This window comes from Pistacia vera, unplaced genomic scaffold (genome assembly GCF_008641045.1).
Source record: "Pistacia vera cultivar Batoury unplaced genomic scaffold, PisVer_v2 Contig754, whole genome shotgun sequence".
In the NCBI taxonomy this organism is placed as follows: Eukaryota; Viridiplantae; Streptophyta; class Magnoliopsida; order Sapindales; family Anacardiaceae; genus Pistacia; species Pistacia vera.
Genome location: NW_022196617.1, coordinates 512,211 through 529,634, shown reverse-complemented (window position 1 = coordinate 529,634; position 17,424 = coordinate 512,211). Strand labels below are relative to the sequence as shown.

Here is a 17,424-nt window from a genome sequence, read left to right as displayed (position 1 = left end):
ATTATATTATTTAAAAAATGTTTAAAAGGTGATTTGTGAAATTCCGATAACACCCCTCTTTAATAAATTTCAGAAAATGAAAAATCAACGGATGAAGGAGGTTTTTGAAATGAAATTTTGGGCTTTATATATCATCACTCAGCACAAGAGTTGTTAACACCAATCACCAGTTGAAAACTTGTTGCTTTCATTTTACATTGCAAATGCCATACGCTTTGAGAAGCAACAAAAACTATGCTAAATAAGTTACATGTTACAACAGTTGGGAAAACTTTTTTAAGTTTCAGATCCAATGGCGCATACTATGATACTCATACATTATGTATCAACGAGCTGGGAGGGTATTTTTATTTTGAATTGAGAGCTTTAGATTTATCAACTATCTTTAAAAGACCCAGCTGAATGTATACAAATCACAACACCATCAAAATGTCGCATAAATGAGCCAATACTAGCATCAAATCCAGTTGCAGATAGCGTCGAACAGGAAGGATGTCAGTTTCTATCTACATTTCGCTCGTGTTTTCAGGCAACTGATCATCATCTTCGTTCGTTCATTGGTACAAAGGAATCGTTTGTATAACCAATCAACTAAATCTCAACATCTGGCAATGGAACTTTCCAAAAATTCCATGCATTATAATCTTCCTGCAGAGTAATAAAAACCACTGTTATAATCAAATCATAAACAAACATTCCATTGCAATAGCCTTCTTTTTCGACCTTCATGAATTGTACCTGCTCAATCAATGAGGTTGGGGGGAACATGTCGTTGACGAGTGTGTGTAAAGATGTGTATGACTTAACATCTATGCGATGACTAATGGCCACTTCACCCTGTAATTTCAAGTGAATTATTAGAATGATGAAATTCAGGAAATAATTTGTAGATCCCGTTTTCAGATAAAATACACTATCAGGAAAATTTGTACCTTAGGGTTGATGATAAAAATTTTCCCCTTTGGGATGCCAATTTTCCTGTAACTGAGTTCATCAGTATCTCTATTTCCAAAGCCCGCATAAAATGGGTTGTAGTCAGATGGGAAGAGTTTTTTAATATCCTGCAAAGAATAAATTTGAGAGATTATATAATGTGAGAAGTTGGAAACAAGGATTTGGATAGCTGCTATCAGCTTCAACATAATAGGATTTGATCTGATGATATTTACCTCTAGACAAGCAATCTTAAATTCATGAGGGGCTCTTCTTATAACTGCCATCAGCATACAGAGGGGAAAAAAAAAAATCAGCCATGGGAGTGGAAAAAAATGTAACAAAAAAAGGATAGCCAGCATACTAGCAATGCACAAAAAGGATGCAAATCTAACGAAATTTAGAAATGACTTTGTTTGCAAATTACTTAGAAAACAACATTCCTCAAAAAAGGGTCAATGATACAGTGATGACTAATGTATTTCCTCTACGTGGCCATGACAAACCAAGACAACATGCACAAAAATTGTATATCAAAGCTGTGAAAAATGTTAACATTGAAATTAACACACCAAAGTTATTTATTCATGTGACCAAGAATATGAAAGATGCTTCAGAGTGATCAGAATGTTCTAATAGAATCATGATGTCACAGGAAAGAAAAGACCGGCATCTGAAAAGATAAAGCTAAAGCAATTAGTTCAATGCATCAAATAACTTTCCAAAAGCAAAAGACCTCACCTTCACGGTACAATGACGGAAATAGTCCATCTGGTGAAATAACAACAGGTCCATTGGGTAAAGCCTTTCCATCCTGCAAGAATAGACTAGATCAATTCAGCTTTTGCTATCCTCTCAACATACTAGGCATAACCTAACAGTGCAAGCCCAGCACAAAGCAAGAAAGAAGACAAACTAAGCCAGTAGGGAAACCACCACCCACAATAGCAGCCCAAGATACGATTCAGGGAGTAGAGATGCCAAATATACTTATATACCACTGATACTTTCTCAGGCATGAATTAAACACAACTATTTAATCGGACTCGATTGTCGGACCACAGTTGATCCAACCACATTAAAAATTTCTAATTCCAGTGCCAACCATCTCACAAAAGAAACTAGTGCATCTTACTTCCTCTTAACTTTGACTCTTTACAATTATAGTCACTATTGCGAACAAATAAACACTATTATTAATAGTAGTAGATGAGTATATCAAAAACCAGGTCATTTGAGCACCTGCTTCAGGTTCAGTAAAAAGCTTCTGGTTAGGTATGCCTGAACAATAGCACGTGCACTCAGAAATAGTAGCTGATATCCATTTTCCTGTAATGTCCATAAAATTTATCATACAATGTCAATCAACCAACATCAATCCATTTTGTTCCAGATGCATGAAATGCATCTCACCTATCTTTTTATTTCATGGAATAAGACAGGAGATCAAAGAAGTGGCAAACCTTAATAGCTGAAAAAAGTCTTGCCACACCAGATTGAGTCCAATCCTTTCCAACCAAAGGCATAAACTGGCCTAAAACATCAGACCTGAAAGAAAATGCATCAACATAATGCATAATTCACGATAAATAATACTTAATTGGAAGACAAAACATCGAAGATCAGAAGGTCTGCATGAGAATGCTTATGCAGTTTAAAAAATGACTGCAGCAATGATCAAACAACCTGGAGATAAATGAAAACTAACAAATCATTCATTTTAAAAACTCAGCAATAAGAAAAAATCAGAAAAAGACAATCATATCCAAGAGAAAACACCTATGCACCAGGATTATAACTCAATCAGTCAATCACTTGTCAAAGTTTCAGCATGAACCTGGAGGCTCTACCTTACGAGGAAAATATTATTGAAAAGGAGATCAACATCGAGGAAGTTTCTCCAGCTTCAATACTTTTCATTACAGCTGAAGGCATTAAGGCTACACTAATGAACATTCGTATTATGATGATTTCAAATGCATTGCCAATTACCCATACTGCCAGCAGATTGTACAAGTATTTGCATATAGACAACCTTTCTGTCAAATGCTTTGACCAATGACTATGAAAATAGTAAGGTAAAATAAAATACAGGAGAAAAAGTAATTGGAGAACACAACAGACATAGGCTGTTAAAATAAAGCCCGGTTTAACTCACAAATGGAGACATAGCTTGTTTTGGCCAAGGGATGACAATAACCTAGATGATCAAACATCAAACAAGAGTCATAGACTTCTCTCATTTCGTTTTGGTTCCCTTGAAAAATTTAATGATATGTGCATACACTTGATAACTCCAATAATTTGTTCTACTTGGTAACTTTAATAATATGTGCAAATAGTTTCTAGTTTATTAATTTGTATACACACAAAGTCCACCAAAATCATTAGGATAGTAGTTACAATTTATTAATTTGTAAAAGGAAATTTTTCATTTTCCCAAGGGAGAAAGAGCATTTATGGATGAAAATTTATTAAGTAACGGCTGTCTCCTCCTAATTGACTAAGAAAGTTGTGGCAAGTAAGAAACAAGAATTCAGAAGATTATTCAAAGAAGAAATTAGGTGGCTTACTTGGTAATTGTTCCATCAACATCTGAAATTACAATTCGAGCATTCCACTTCCACAAGTAAATATGAGCATCAACCTGTTTATTATTAATGTGAATCAGCAGCAACTAAAAATAAATAAAAACAACTCAGCAATCATAATCTTCATCTGAAAAAGTTTTAATAACAGATAGTGACCAGACCTGTTGTGTTCCCAGAACCCTGGTAGAAAAGCTGAAAGTAATCATATTTTGACCATCTTTCAAGTTCAGAGATGCTATCTGCTCATTTGTGGGAACATTGGTTCTAATAAATTGCTTGTGAGGAGACTCAACGTTGCCATCAGATGTTGAAGTTTCTTGTAGGCTCAGTGAACCAGATTCAGTATCAACAAATACCTCCTCACTTGATGCGCTACTGCTAGTGTGCTCTAGTGTTTTGACTCTTCTAAATGGAATAGGCCAGAGCCTCCATCTGCGTCCAGAAGGAGTGGAGGTAACTCCAGATTCATCATCCTTAGACTTCTGTGTATCCTCCTGTTCCACAGGAACTGCATCCTTTGGGTCAACAGGTAATTCTAGGCCAAATACAGCCATCCCAAGAACAAAAGGAGCAGCTTTTTCCCACAACAAGTACCTCTCTCTAAATCTGACAACTAAGTTTTCGTTCTTAGTAATTGAAGCTGCATTGCTTCTGAATTCATCTTCTGATATGCGATGTGAATCAAAGGCTTCAGCTGCAGCATCCAAGCCCATCCCCGCGCGAAGTTCATTCCCACAGAGTGATATCTCAAACCCTGCTAATATAAGATGAATGAATAAAAATAAGTAATCAACAAGAATCAATAAATGATACAAGTTTCCATCATTACAACTAAAGCCGATAGGAGGTCCTTACTTGTGCCTGAGAAATTTCCTTCACCAGAAGTTGTTCTTAGGGGTTCCACAATCTCGCTTTTACAATATTCATCTTTGGGCACAGGTCTTTCAGAACTATTGTCTGTTCCTTCGACTGCTGCTAATGTACCAAATTGTTCATCCTTCCACTCTGGGTTGGTAATAACAGAATCAATAGCTTCCCTTGCATGATCAATTCTCCCTGAATCCACTGCCATGTTCTCAGTCAAATTTCCTTCAACCTGTAGATTCAGAGACCCGTTGTTGGCAGGAGAACCAGAAACAGATGAGGGAGATAACCCATCATCAATTGTACATGCAACAGTCGCATCTTCAGTTTCATTAACAATTAAATGACTTTCAAGAAATTGATCCTGAGAATTCTGAACCTCCAATGATGTATCCCTCTCTTCTGTATCAGCATTTCCGACCTGTTTGGAAAATTCTGTTAGCTCCAAACAACTCTTAAAAACATCTTCCTTCTTATTATAAGTAGACTCAATATGTAAGTTAGGATCTCCTTCCTTCATTGTGATGTTCTCAGTTTCACGGGTTTGACATGTGTGTTCCCCCACTTCTTCACAAACTTCTAGCTGGTGGCCAGAAGCAATATCATCATCATTCATGCTGCGAATACTATCATAAGCCATATCAGCTGTAGATGAATTCAACTTACTAATATAATCATCAGCCCATATATTATCACTTGAACTAAACTCCCCATTGCCCTCACAAAAATCAGCCTCGTCACCAGGGCCCAAATGAAATTGAGGTGTACTTAGTTGCAAATTCTCGGTAGACTGTTCTGATGCTGAGACAGGAGCTGTCAGTACATGACCATCAACACTCACCAAGATAACTGCTGAATCTGAACCCTGTGATTCCCGAGAATTCTCAGTATCTAAACTCTCGTACCGATTAGACCCATAATCAGATAACTCAACGGAACCCTCCAAAGAGGATTGCTCCTCTTGAAATTCATAAAACCTCCGGTCACCATCAGATTCTGCCCTCTGAAGTCTGTCTGTAGCGGAGGAATCACACTCATCCCGCAATAGAGTCACCCTAGAATCAGAGACACTATGTTCAAGTCTACAAACCTCAATTCTATTACCAATGTTAGCATCAAGAAAACTACTGTCATCAGGATTAGCTTCAATGTTCCCATTTGCCTCACAACTTTTACCAGAATCAACCTCCTTAATAAAATATGCTTCCCCAGAATTATCAAGATACATATGAAAATTAGCTTCAACGCCATTGACACTTATGCGGACAAACTTCTCAGCTCCTTTCAGAACACCCTGAAATTTACCAAACCGCACATACCAAGGCGTGCTTCGAAAAGTCCCATCTTGCTGCTGAACCACAATCACATCAACAGCACCACCAAAGGGATGAAACGGGGTGGCAACAGAGTATACACCTTGAGAAATTAGGCTCCCAACTTTGCCCACCACATTCATTTCATTGACCTACTAATAACCTCACAAAGTTTTACAAAAATGAACTAAACCCTATTAAAATTCACCGACTAATCTTTGTTTTCAATCAAATAATCCCCAAAAAGAATTCTTTCCCAATACTCAAGAGGTTATTATTATGTTGAACCTGCATTAAATTTAGAAATCAAGAATAAATAGACATAAAACAAAAGACAAATGCCACTAAAAAAGAAACTTTGGAATAATCCAGCCGCCATTTCACACCCAATCAACCAAATTTAGAAACTTAGAATATTGATTAGAAAGCAATCAAATAATTCCATTCAAGATTTTCCCCAGATTTCCTGAGCAACCAAACAAGAATAAGAAAAGATGTTGCAATCAATCTCCCAAACTTGACATAACAAAGAAAAGAAAAACTGAAGGCGGTTAAACTTACAGATTCAAAAAAAAATCGATACAACCGACGACGGAACTAATCTCGCAGCTCAAAAGAATCGAAAAAATGATTGTATCTATCTCTATCTCTTCGTCAACGTAAAGGTAGTTGTGTTGAATTTTCAATTATGCTTTCTGTTTCGTGTATTATAAATTCTGGGTAGTTAAAGATTCTTGGAGGCTTCGAAGTTTGTACTTTTTTAAAGGGTTGTGTGGTTTATTAAAAAAACCAGAGTCAAGAAACAGAAACCTTTCTTGTCTAACTCAATAAATAGGTAATCCTCAGAAGGAAATAATCAATTGGTCCCGTAGGTTGTATAATATTACAGAAATACCTTGGCGGTGCTGATACAAATGGTGATGTTTTTGTTGGGTCTTCATAGGATTTCGTGTAAACTAGTTTGAATGGACGGAACCGGGGCATCACCAAGTTGTGGACCTGTCTAGAGAAACAAAATTTAATTAATGAAGGTTCTATGAAATTCAGGAAATGCCCCTGTTCTTTTTCACATTACTATCCCTAATTGAAACCAATTACTTTCTTGAGTACGACTGATATTACCAATTAAATTAGCCAATACTTCTCTTTCTCCAGTTTGCAAAATTAAATTTTATATTTCGAAATTATAATAAAATAATGAGTAAACGACATGTTCCCACCAAAAAATTAGTGAAATTTCATGTTCCCACCCCTTCTTTCATTTATTCTAGATTTCTATCCTTAGATTAACAAAAAATCATTTAGTATAACAGTCAAAGGGCAAAATAGTAATTTGAACTGCATTAAATCTTAAATAAAAATAAAAATTTCAAAACAACCATTTACATATCAAATTCTCTCACAAGCATCCTTCATCACCCCCTCCCTTGCGACAACCGCAAAAACTTAGATCTAGCCAGATTCTTACGTCCTTGGACATCACCACCACCACCACTAGCTTCCCCCACTCATCCTCGACAAAACCCATCCATCCCTCAACCTCTTCCACCTCCATTTTGGTCGAATTTGAGCCTTTTATCCGAGATTTACCCCTTCCTCGCAGCTGTCGAAAAAATCCGAATATGGCCATATTCCGGTGCCGTTTGAGATCACTATCACCACCACTAGCTTCCCCCACTCATCCCTGACAAAACCCATCTATCCCCCAGCCCCGTCCACCTCCATTTTGGCTAGATTTGAGTCTTTATCCATGATTTTCCCCTCTCTCATGGCTGTCAAAAAAATCCAGATCTAGCCAGATTCCGATGCCATTGGACATCACTGTCACCACCACTAGCTTTCCCCACTCATCTCAAACAAAACCTATCCATCTCCCAACCTTGTCCGCCTCCACTTTGGTCGAATCTGGACCTTTTATCCGCAATTTTCCCTTCCCTCATGACAATTGCAAAAAATTAGATATGGTCAGATTCTGGCGCCGTTTGACATCACCATCACCACCACTAGCTTCCCCCACTCATCCCGAACAAAACCCATCCATCTCTCAGTCTCGTCCACTATCATTTTGGTTGGATCTGAGTCTTTTCTCCCGATTTTCCCCTCCCTTGGGGTTGCCAAAAAAATCCAAATCTATTTGGGGTTAAAAAATAATTTATTAATTTACTTGTAAGGGCAATTTGGTAATAACACTCTCTATATTGTGTCAGAATCCAAAAATTATTAACAATGTTTAATTTAAGGGTGGAAATTGAAAAAAATGAAACCAGGGGTGTGAACTAGGAGTTTAGCTAATCTTTGGGTGTGAACATGTCCTGTCCTCTAAAATAATTTGTGTTTTATAAATTATAATAATTGTCATCTCAAATATTATTCGTGAGGTAGCTACATGCCTACATCTACACAGTTTTTGAGAAAGAAACAACTGACGTGCACGTGTTGTTCATGTGCGTTACAAGTTTGGTTTCTTTCTGCCTTTCGACCGTATCTAACTATCTATGCGGCTAAACTTTAACTGACCACCTCGGTTCAAGTTATTGTTGGGCTCGGTCCACTTACGTAATACAAAAAGAGGTTCACTCCGTTTTATGCCAAAAATGATATTTTGGGTGCGTTTAGTTTATTATTTTGGATAAGATTTTAGAAATAATATTAGGTAATTGAATAAAGGAGTATTATGAGGTAAAATTTAAAAATTTATAAAAAAGCCCCTAGGTTTACTAATTTAATTAAACACCCCAACATATAAAATGACAAAAATATCCTCATCACCTGCAGTGCCAGATTCCGGCTACCACCAACAAAATTTGACCAGAAAATCACGTTACAACACAGATTGGTTGGATCTTTGTCGTTACGCATCTTTATGGCCTTTTCCGGCCAGATCTACAACCTACTGTGACCGTAGACGGCCGGAAAAGGCCAAAACGACGGTAATTTCTTTGCGACGGCCAGATCGGTGAATTACCGGCCAGTTCCAGTGGGTAATTCACCGTTGTGGCAGATTCTGGCTACCACCGACGATGGTTGCCGGAATCTGGCACAACGTATGGGTCACGGGGGTGTTTTTGTTAAATTTTAAACTTTTTTCAGGGGGTATTTAATGAAATTAATAACCTTATGGGGTCTAAAAGTAATTAAAAAATAGGGTAATATTTCTGGAATAATGTGCCAAACATTATTTGGAGAATAGGATTGGGAATATGGGCAGAAATAATAAGTCAAACGTGCCCTTTATTATTTTCGTATTTTAAATATATTTGAACATTATACTGTACTTGTAAACTTTTTTTCAAGTTATTTAGATATTGTATATATCGGGTGTGTTTGCTTTATTATTTTGAGTAGTATTTTTAAAAAAATTGAGTTGGATTATTATTACGATGATAGAATTTGAATTTGAAAATGTGTTTGATAAGATTATTTTTTAATCTCCTATATTTGTTAATTTAGTTAAACATCCTCTACAATAAAAGTTTTAAGATTAACAAAAACACCCCTATCCACCCATTAAATGCCAGCAACCGACGGGAATATGTGAGTGGGTAGGGGTGTTTTTATCAATTTATAAACTTTTATTGTTGGAAGTGTTTAGTTAAATTAACAAATCTAGGGGTTAAAAAAATCTAAGCGTTTGTTTCGCTATTTTTGTCCTATCCTATTTTCTATCATTTCCAAAATATACATTTGTTTTCCTATTATGAAAATACTATTATATTATATTTAATTATTTTAAACCCCCTAAGTTTGTTAATTTAACTAAACACCCCCCAAAAAAGTTTAGAAATTAACAAAAATACCTCCACTCACCTACATTTGCTAAATTCTGGCCACTAACATAGGAAGGTGGTCGAAATCTGGTATAATAGCACACTACCGGCTGGATCTGGCCGGTAGTGAATCGATCTGGCCTTTTCCAATGGATTTGGTCGGAAAAGGTTAGATCTATGACTAGATCTGTCGTTGACGACTAAACGCTGTCAGATCTGGCCTTTTCCGGCCAGATCCACAGTGGATCTGGCTGAAAAAGGCCATATCAACGCACGACCTACTAGATCCAGCAGGTCGGGAGCCAATACGACGACTTTAGCCACCCTCCGGCGATGGTGGCTGACTGCCGATATTTAATAGGTGGGTGAAGGGTGTTTTTGTTAATTTTCAATGTTTTATTATAGGGGTGTCTAGTAAACTAACAAACTTAAGGGGTGTTTTTGTAAATTTTTAAATCTTATCTCGTAATAACCACCCAACTCTTATTTTTTCAAAAATACTATCTAAAATACTAAAATAAACACCCTTTAAATATTTTGAGTTAAATAGAATATGATTGGATGTTGAAAATAGTGAAATAAACATATATTTTGAATATGATAGAATGGGAATAATAAAACAAACACACTCACTTTTTAAAAATAAATATTTAAAAATTATATATGTTCAAAAATTGGCATAGATAAATAGAATTGAAGATAAAAGATATAAAATAATATTTGAAAAAGAGAAATAAAAATATATTTTGAATATGATAGAATGGGAATAATAAAACAAACACACTCACTTTTTAAAAATAAATATTTAAAAATTATATATGTTCAAAAATTGGCATAGATAAATAGAATTGAAGATAAATGATATTAAATAATTTTTGGGAGAGAGAAATATATATATTAAAAAAGGTTAAAAAGAGTTTGAGATTAATTAGATAACAGCTTGAAACTTTTTTATTGCTAAAATATGAAAAAGATAAAGAATGAGATAAAGAAATTACCTACCGTATTCTTCATCAAGAAAAGAAGAATAATTGAAGACAAAATATGGTGCTGGTTTAAAATGAGTTAAATACAGGCTTTTCAATAATTTACAAAAAAACTTTAATAGAATTTATTATTTAAAAATAATAATAATAAAATACATAGAGGAGGGCAATTGCCCCTCATTGTCCCTTGTGTCACAGGGCCTAATCTCGTCTCTAGGCGCTGCACGACACAAGTGCACCAACACTTGTCAGCCTTCTCCAAGTTGTGCGTTTCCCTATTACAAAATTGCAAACACAATCCAACAGAGGCTAATGAGAGTAAATGCACAACAGATACGGGAAACCCAACCTTGTATTATTTCAATCCGAATACAAGGAAACTCAAGCACTCACACAGTGTATCCCACTATTTACAATCTGATCCCTCTATCACAGACTTAGCACTCAAGTTACAACAAGGTTTACAAACACATATAACCCTTGCCCTCTCACTCTCTCGAATATACAGCCTACCTGCCTTATATACAAATAGGCACAGCAGTTACATAGCAATTTTACAACCTTATCAACAGTTAGATGACAGTTGGTTTACATACAAATGTATCTGGACACATATAACCATCCCACAGCCTTGGTCCAGCATATGCCTGAATTTAGCTACTCGTTATCTAACTTGTATGTTCACACATGTCCCAGCTCGTGTGCCACTGTCTTGCCTGTTCGTGCCACAGTCTAGCCTGCTCGTGGCACTGTCTAGCCTGCTCGTGGGCGCACCCACACCCACGTTAATGACATGCATGCTCGCGCACATCTTAGCTCGCAAGTGTCCACACCCGTGAGCTATCTCATCAGTAAGTGTTCGACGTCCCAACACTCAAACACCCTACACCTGATCTCAGCCATCCTTTTGAGCACACACCCGTGTGTTGTCTTGGCGAGGCTGTGGCTAAGGATGAAAGCCACACGCCTACCCTTGCCCTTGGTAAGGGTCTTACAAACCACCCCCACCAGAAGAGTCCGACGTCCTCGTCGAAATGTTGGAAAGGTACTCTTGCACAACATCCTCAAACTGCCACAGATCTGTGTCTCTTTCCCACGAAACCTCGCTGTCTTTCCCCCTCTTCCACTTCACCAAATATTCAATTCGGAGATTCTTCTTATGTTGCCCCATCCTCCTATGATCTAAAATTTTCTCAATCTCATCATCAAACTGTTTTCTGATCATGGGAGGAGCTCTCTTAGCTTGGGTCCTTGAAGAATCATCTTTATCTGCATGGAAAGGTTTCAAGAAGCTCACATGGAATGTGGGATGTACCTTGATCCGCTCAGGTAGTTTCAACTTGTAAGCAACAGCACCTACTCTGCTTACAACCTCAAACGGTCCATCATACTTTGGAACCAATGCCCCATGCACACGTTTGCTATTGATTTTCTTCCAAATCTGAGGAGTGAGCTTGAGTAGCACCTGGTCACCCACATCAAACTCTAACGGCCTCCTCTTAGCATCAATATACTTTTTCATCCTCTTGCTTGCCTTCCGCAAGCTGTCTTGAGCTTGGTCAATTATCTCTTGTCTGTCCCTAGCCACCCTGTCAGCAGCAGTAAATTTCCCCTTTGCTGGCTATCTAGCAATCTCAATTGGGGTCAAAGGTTGCTGCCCCAACACCAACTCGAAAGGACTTAGCTCTGTCGAAGATGATTTGTGCAAATTGCAGCAAATCTGTGCAGAATCCAACAACTCTAGCCAATTTCGTTGACTAGCTGTAACATAATGCCGAAGATACTCCTCCAGCAATGCATTCACCCGTTCAGTCTGACCATCCATTTGTGGATGATTAGCTGTAGAAAACTTCAGTTCGGTTCCCATCATATTGAATAGAGTAGTCCAAAACCTTCCAGTAAACCATGCATCCTGATCACTAACCAAGTCTACTGGTACTCCGAAATATTTCACCACATTTTTATAAAACAAGGCAGTAGCTGTCTCTACTGAACAAGCTTTTGGTGTTGCTATAAAAACTACATATTTCGAAAATCTATCCACGACAACAAGTACAGAAGACATACATTCTACCTTTGGGAACCCACTGATGAAGTCAAGAGAGGCTGACACCCAAGGCCTCTCTAGAATTGGTAGAGGTTGCAATAGCCCTGCTACCTTTCTCCTTTCTGTCTTGTCCAGTCGACACACCAAACAAGTTTTCTCATAGGACTCAATATCAGCTTCCACTATAGGCCTATAATAATCCCTTGTCAATAATGCCAAAGTTCTCTCCTTACCAGGATATCCAGCCCAAGGTGAATTGTGGACTTCTTTTAACAACACCCGTCTCAATCCACCCTTACTTGGAACATACAACTTGTCTCCTTTGGCATACAATAACCCATCCTCTAACCAGTAACGCAGTATAGTACCATCCCGAACTTTTGTCACCAAGTCCTTATACTCAGCATCCTGTTCAGTCGCCACTCGCAACCTGTCTAACATGTCAGATTCAACCTGAGTTATTGCATATAGAGCAACAACCACCTATTTCCTGCTCAACGCATCAGCTACCTGATTGTGCCTTCCTGACTTGTGTTGCCATACAAAATCATACTCAGCCAAAAGCTCTTGCCACCGGGCCTGTTTTAGGGATAATTTCTTCTGTGTCTTGAAGAAAGTATTACTCATATTGTCTGTCAGCACCACAAATTTTGTGCCCAGCAAGTATACTCTCCACACCTGCAAACAATGAACCACGGCTACCATCTCTTTCTCATGAGCAGAATACCGCTGCTCCACCCCTTTTAACTTTCGGCTCTCAAAAGCTATGGGATGTCCCTCTTGGACTAACACCCCACTAATTGCTTTCTCCGAAGCATCTGTGTGCACTTCAAAAGGTAACTCAAAACTTGGCAATCTCAACACCGGTTCAGAAGCAATGGCTTCCTTCAACCTTTTGAAAACCTTAGAACATAATTCTGTCCACTCCCATTGTTGCCCCTTTTTCAGCAAATCTGTCAACGGTGTTACCTTCTTTGAGTACCTCGCAATAAACTTACGGTAATAGTTTGCTAATCCTAAGAAAGATCTCAACTCTGGGACTTTTGTAGGAGCCACCCACTCCACAATCGCCTGCACCTTCTTAGGATCCATCCTCACTTGGCCCTTACTCACCAAGTGCCCCAAGGACATTATTTCTTGTTTAGCAAACTCACACTTCTCCATTTTCACATACAACTGATGTTCTCTCAACCGCATTAGTACCCTCCTTATATGAATCAAATGCTCATCCAAATTCTGGCTATATATCACAATATCATCCAAATATACCACCACAAACTCATCCAGGAATTCATACAGTACATCATTCATCAAATTGCAAAATGTAGCCGGTGCATTTATCAAGCCAAATGGCATGACTAAGAATTCATAAGAACCATACCTGGTGACACAAGTGGTTTTGGGCTCATCTCCTGTAGCAATTCTAACTTCCCAATATCCCAATCGCAGTCTAACTTAGTGAAAACCGAAGCTCCACTCAGCCAATCCAGGAGGTCTTGAACAAGGGGAACGGGATATTTGTTTCGAATCGTCACCTTGTTCAATGCTCTATAGTCCACACACATCCGAATGGAACCATCTTGCTTTTTTTGAAACAACACAAGAGCACCATACGGAGCCTTTGATGGTCTCACTACACCTACATCAAGTTGTTTTCAGAGTTCTTTCAACTCTATGGGTGACATTCTGTAGGGTGGACGAGCAGGTGGGAACGCCCCTGGTTCCAACTCAATCTTGTGATCAATTGCTCGTCTTGGAGGAAGTTCTTTGGGCAATTCCCATGGCATAATATCAGCAAAGTCTTGTAACAATTCTGCCACTGCATTCGGCACTTCAACCTTCTTATCAGGTTTGATTTCTATCAATGTTGCTAAACATGTTTCCTGCCCTTTCTTCAGCCCACGCTTTACTGCCGTGGCTGAGATAGTAGTAAGCTTAGCTTGCCCTTGTTTGCTACTCATTCCCAATGAACAGCAAGGTATAAAACAAGGACTTGATTCATGATTTATCATCATGCCATTCAAGTAAGACACCACCGACACCTTGGCTGCTTTAAAAAAATCTATTCCCAAAATAACATCAAAATCATCTAAAGGAACATCAGTTAAATTAATTTTACCCGTCCAGCAGCCCACACAAACTTGCACGTTGTAAGCTATTCTAGTCACCCCACGTGCACTCGAATTCACAGCCTTCACCGTTGTAGGACTCTTGGAAAGTGCTAGCCCCAACTTGGAAACAACCTGATCTGCCACAAAGTTATGAGTTGCTCCTGTGTCCAACAAGGCTTTAATTTGGCTATCCCTCACTTTCAAATCAACAAACAATAGAGCATTTCGAGCGGCACTCTTGCTCACAACTCCAAGGTAAGTATCACCATTGTTTTGCTTTGAATCCGTTTCTGCCCTCATAGCATTCATCAACTGCATCAGATTCATAGTGACTTGCTCACCACTAGACTCTCCCTCTTCACCCATCAAAGCATTTAGCTTCTCTCTCTTTCGGCAATCCCTTGCCCTATGTGGCCCTCCACATATGAAACAACCATACATCATTTTTCCTTCCTTGTTTTCCTTGGAAAAACTATTGGTAACAATGGCCTTCCCTTTTTCACTAGCAAAATTTATCTTCTAAAAGTGGAAGTCCTTTTTCTTGCTTCCCTTAAATTCCCGGTTGTCCTTCTTTTTGGCTTTCGCTGCAACAACAGGATCTCTTTCCTTGCTACTTTTAAAATCAATCAACCCATCTGCTGCAGCAATAGCACTAGGCAAATCATGCACCTTCTGCCTTCGCAATTCCACTTGTGCCCAACCTTGCAAACTTGACATAATGTTAAACAATTTGTCCTCCTCGGACATATTTTGTATGTCTAACAACAAGGAACTAAACTCCTTGACATACTCCCTCACAGTACCCTTTTGTTAGAGCTTTTTCATCCGGTCCCTGGCATTCCATGATGTGTTCCCTGGCAAGAATTGATTCTTTAATTCCTTCTTTAGTTTCTCTCAAGTATCAACCTTGGGCCTACCCGCACTCACATCATCTGCTAATCTTGTGCACCACCACAATTTTGCATCACCAGCCAAATACATGCTAGTGATCGAAACCTTCTCCACATCATGGACTTTCGCTGCCTCAAAGTACTACTCCATATCCCACAAGAAATTTTCCAACTCCTTGGCGTTTCTAGCACCCTAAAAAGCCTTTGGTTCAAGCACTCTTATCTTGGTTGTACTTCCCCCATCAAGACTACGAGGGAGGGCATGTTTCAGCAAGGCATTGTTGTCCTCTAGGGCCTCCAATCTCCTGTTGGTCTGGTCCACCATTTCCATAAATTGCTTATGGAGAATTTCAAAACTTTGATCAACCTGATCAAGTCTCTCATTGATGGTCATATTCTGGCCATCTTGAGTCTCACCCAGCATCTCCTCTAACCGCGTCAATCTTTCCCTTCTAGCGTCCATCTCAACTCTTTTTGGCATGAAACAACAATAAGGAAATTAGAAAAACGAACCTGGTTAAAACCTGGCTCTGATACCACTGTCACAAGGCCTAATCTCGTCTCTAGGCGCTGCACGGCACAAGTGCACAGACACTTGTCAGCCTTCTCCAAGTTGTGCGTTTCCCTATTACAAAATTGCAAACACAATCCAACAGAGACTAATGAGAGTAAATGCACAACAGATACGGGAAAACCCAACCTTGTATTATTTCAATCCGAATACAAGGAAACTCAAGCACTCACACAATGTATCCCACTGTTTACAATTTGATCCCTCTATCACAGACTTAGCACTCAAGTTATAACAAGGTTTACAAACACATATAACCCTTGCCCTCTCACTCTCTCGAATATACAGCCTGCCTGCCTTATATACAAATGGGCACATAAGTTACATAGCAGTTTTACAACCTTATCAACAGTTACATGACAGTTGGTTTACATACAAATGTATCTGGACACATATAACCATCCCACAGCCTTGGTCCAACAACCATGCAGCCTTGTTTGATTGCTCCCATCAATCTAGTGCATGCCCCATGCACCTCACGCACGTTGGTCTCTGCCCCATGCCTGAATTTAGCTGCTCGTTATCTAACTTGTATGTTCGCACACGTCCCAACTCGTGTGCCACTGTCTTGCCTGTTCGTGCTACAGTCTAGCCTGTTCGTGGCACTGTCTAGCCTACTCGTGGCAGCCTAGCCTGCTCGTGGGTGCACTCACACCCACGTTAACGACATGCCTGCTCGCGCACATCTTAGCTCGCAAGTGTCCACACCCGTGAGCTATCTCATCAGTAAGTGTTTGGCGTCCCAACACTCAAACACTCCACACCTGATCTCAACCATCCTTTTCAACGCACACCCGTGTGTTGTCTTAGCGAGGCTGTGGCTAAGGATGAAAGCCACATGCCTACCCTTGCCCTTGGTAAGGGTCTTACACCTTTTGACTTGTGAGATTGTGCAATAGCAATCCTCTATCTAATACAAGGGACTTTGCTTTATTTTTTATTAATTTTCAGAAATCTCAACATTTCAAGGAAATATTATTAACATAATTGGAAACCCATTTTAACTGGAATTTAAACCTATTTGTAATCTAAGTACATTGGAAAAAAGGGTCCCGAAATTTATCTGAAAAATAATTTCTAAAAAATAAATAAAAACATTTTGTTATAGAATGTGGAATGTGGACGTCAGAAATCGTTGACCATTCAAATTGCGAAAATGCTGGGATGTTTTCATAACTCGTAGTCTATTGATCGGGCTGGACCCATTGACCGAGACCACCGAACCTGTGTTACAAGCAAGAAACACAAAGAAAAGAAACCCATCCATCTGTAAACGACACCGTAGTGTTAACACCCGGAAAGACAAATGCCCCGAACCGGCAACATCAACATCCCCCTATATTAATTTTTA

General features: G+C 38.8%; 1 protein-coding gene across 5 annotated transcripts; it reads right to left on the bottom strand.

The window, feature by feature from the left end:
• Window positions 1-159: 159 nt before the first annotated feature.
• LOC116115798 (phosphatidate phosphatase PAH1) lies at window positions 160-6,486 on the bottom strand. 5 transcript variants are annotated; one of them, XM_031401930.1, is made up of 12 exons: window positions 6,263-6,486; window positions 6,059-6,167; window positions 4,380-5,989; window positions 3,686-4,281; window positions 3,507-3,580; window positions 2,397-2,481; window positions 2,176-2,262; window positions 1,675-1,747; window positions 1,170-1,213; window positions 933-1,061; window positions 739-837; window positions 160-648 (listed from the first exon to the last, which is right to left on the bottom strand). In XM_031401930.1, the coding sequence occupies exons 3-12, from the start codon at window positions 5,842-5,844 to the stop codon at window positions 592-594; spliced, it is 2,709 nt and encodes a 902-aa protein (XP_031257790.1). In that variant the 5' UTR covers window positions 5,845-5,989; window positions 6,059-6,167; window positions 6,263-6,486; the 3' UTR covers window positions 160-591. The 5 variants fall into 5 exon arrangements, 4 of the variants coding, with proteins under 4 accessions (XP_031257790.1, XP_031257789.1, XP_031257792.1 ...); XM_031401929.1 differs by having other exon boundaries at window positions 4,380-6,167; XM_031401932.1 differs by having other exon boundaries at window positions 3,686-4,278; window positions 4,380-6,167.
• Between the last annotated feature and the right edge of the window lie 10,938 nt (window positions 6,487-17,424).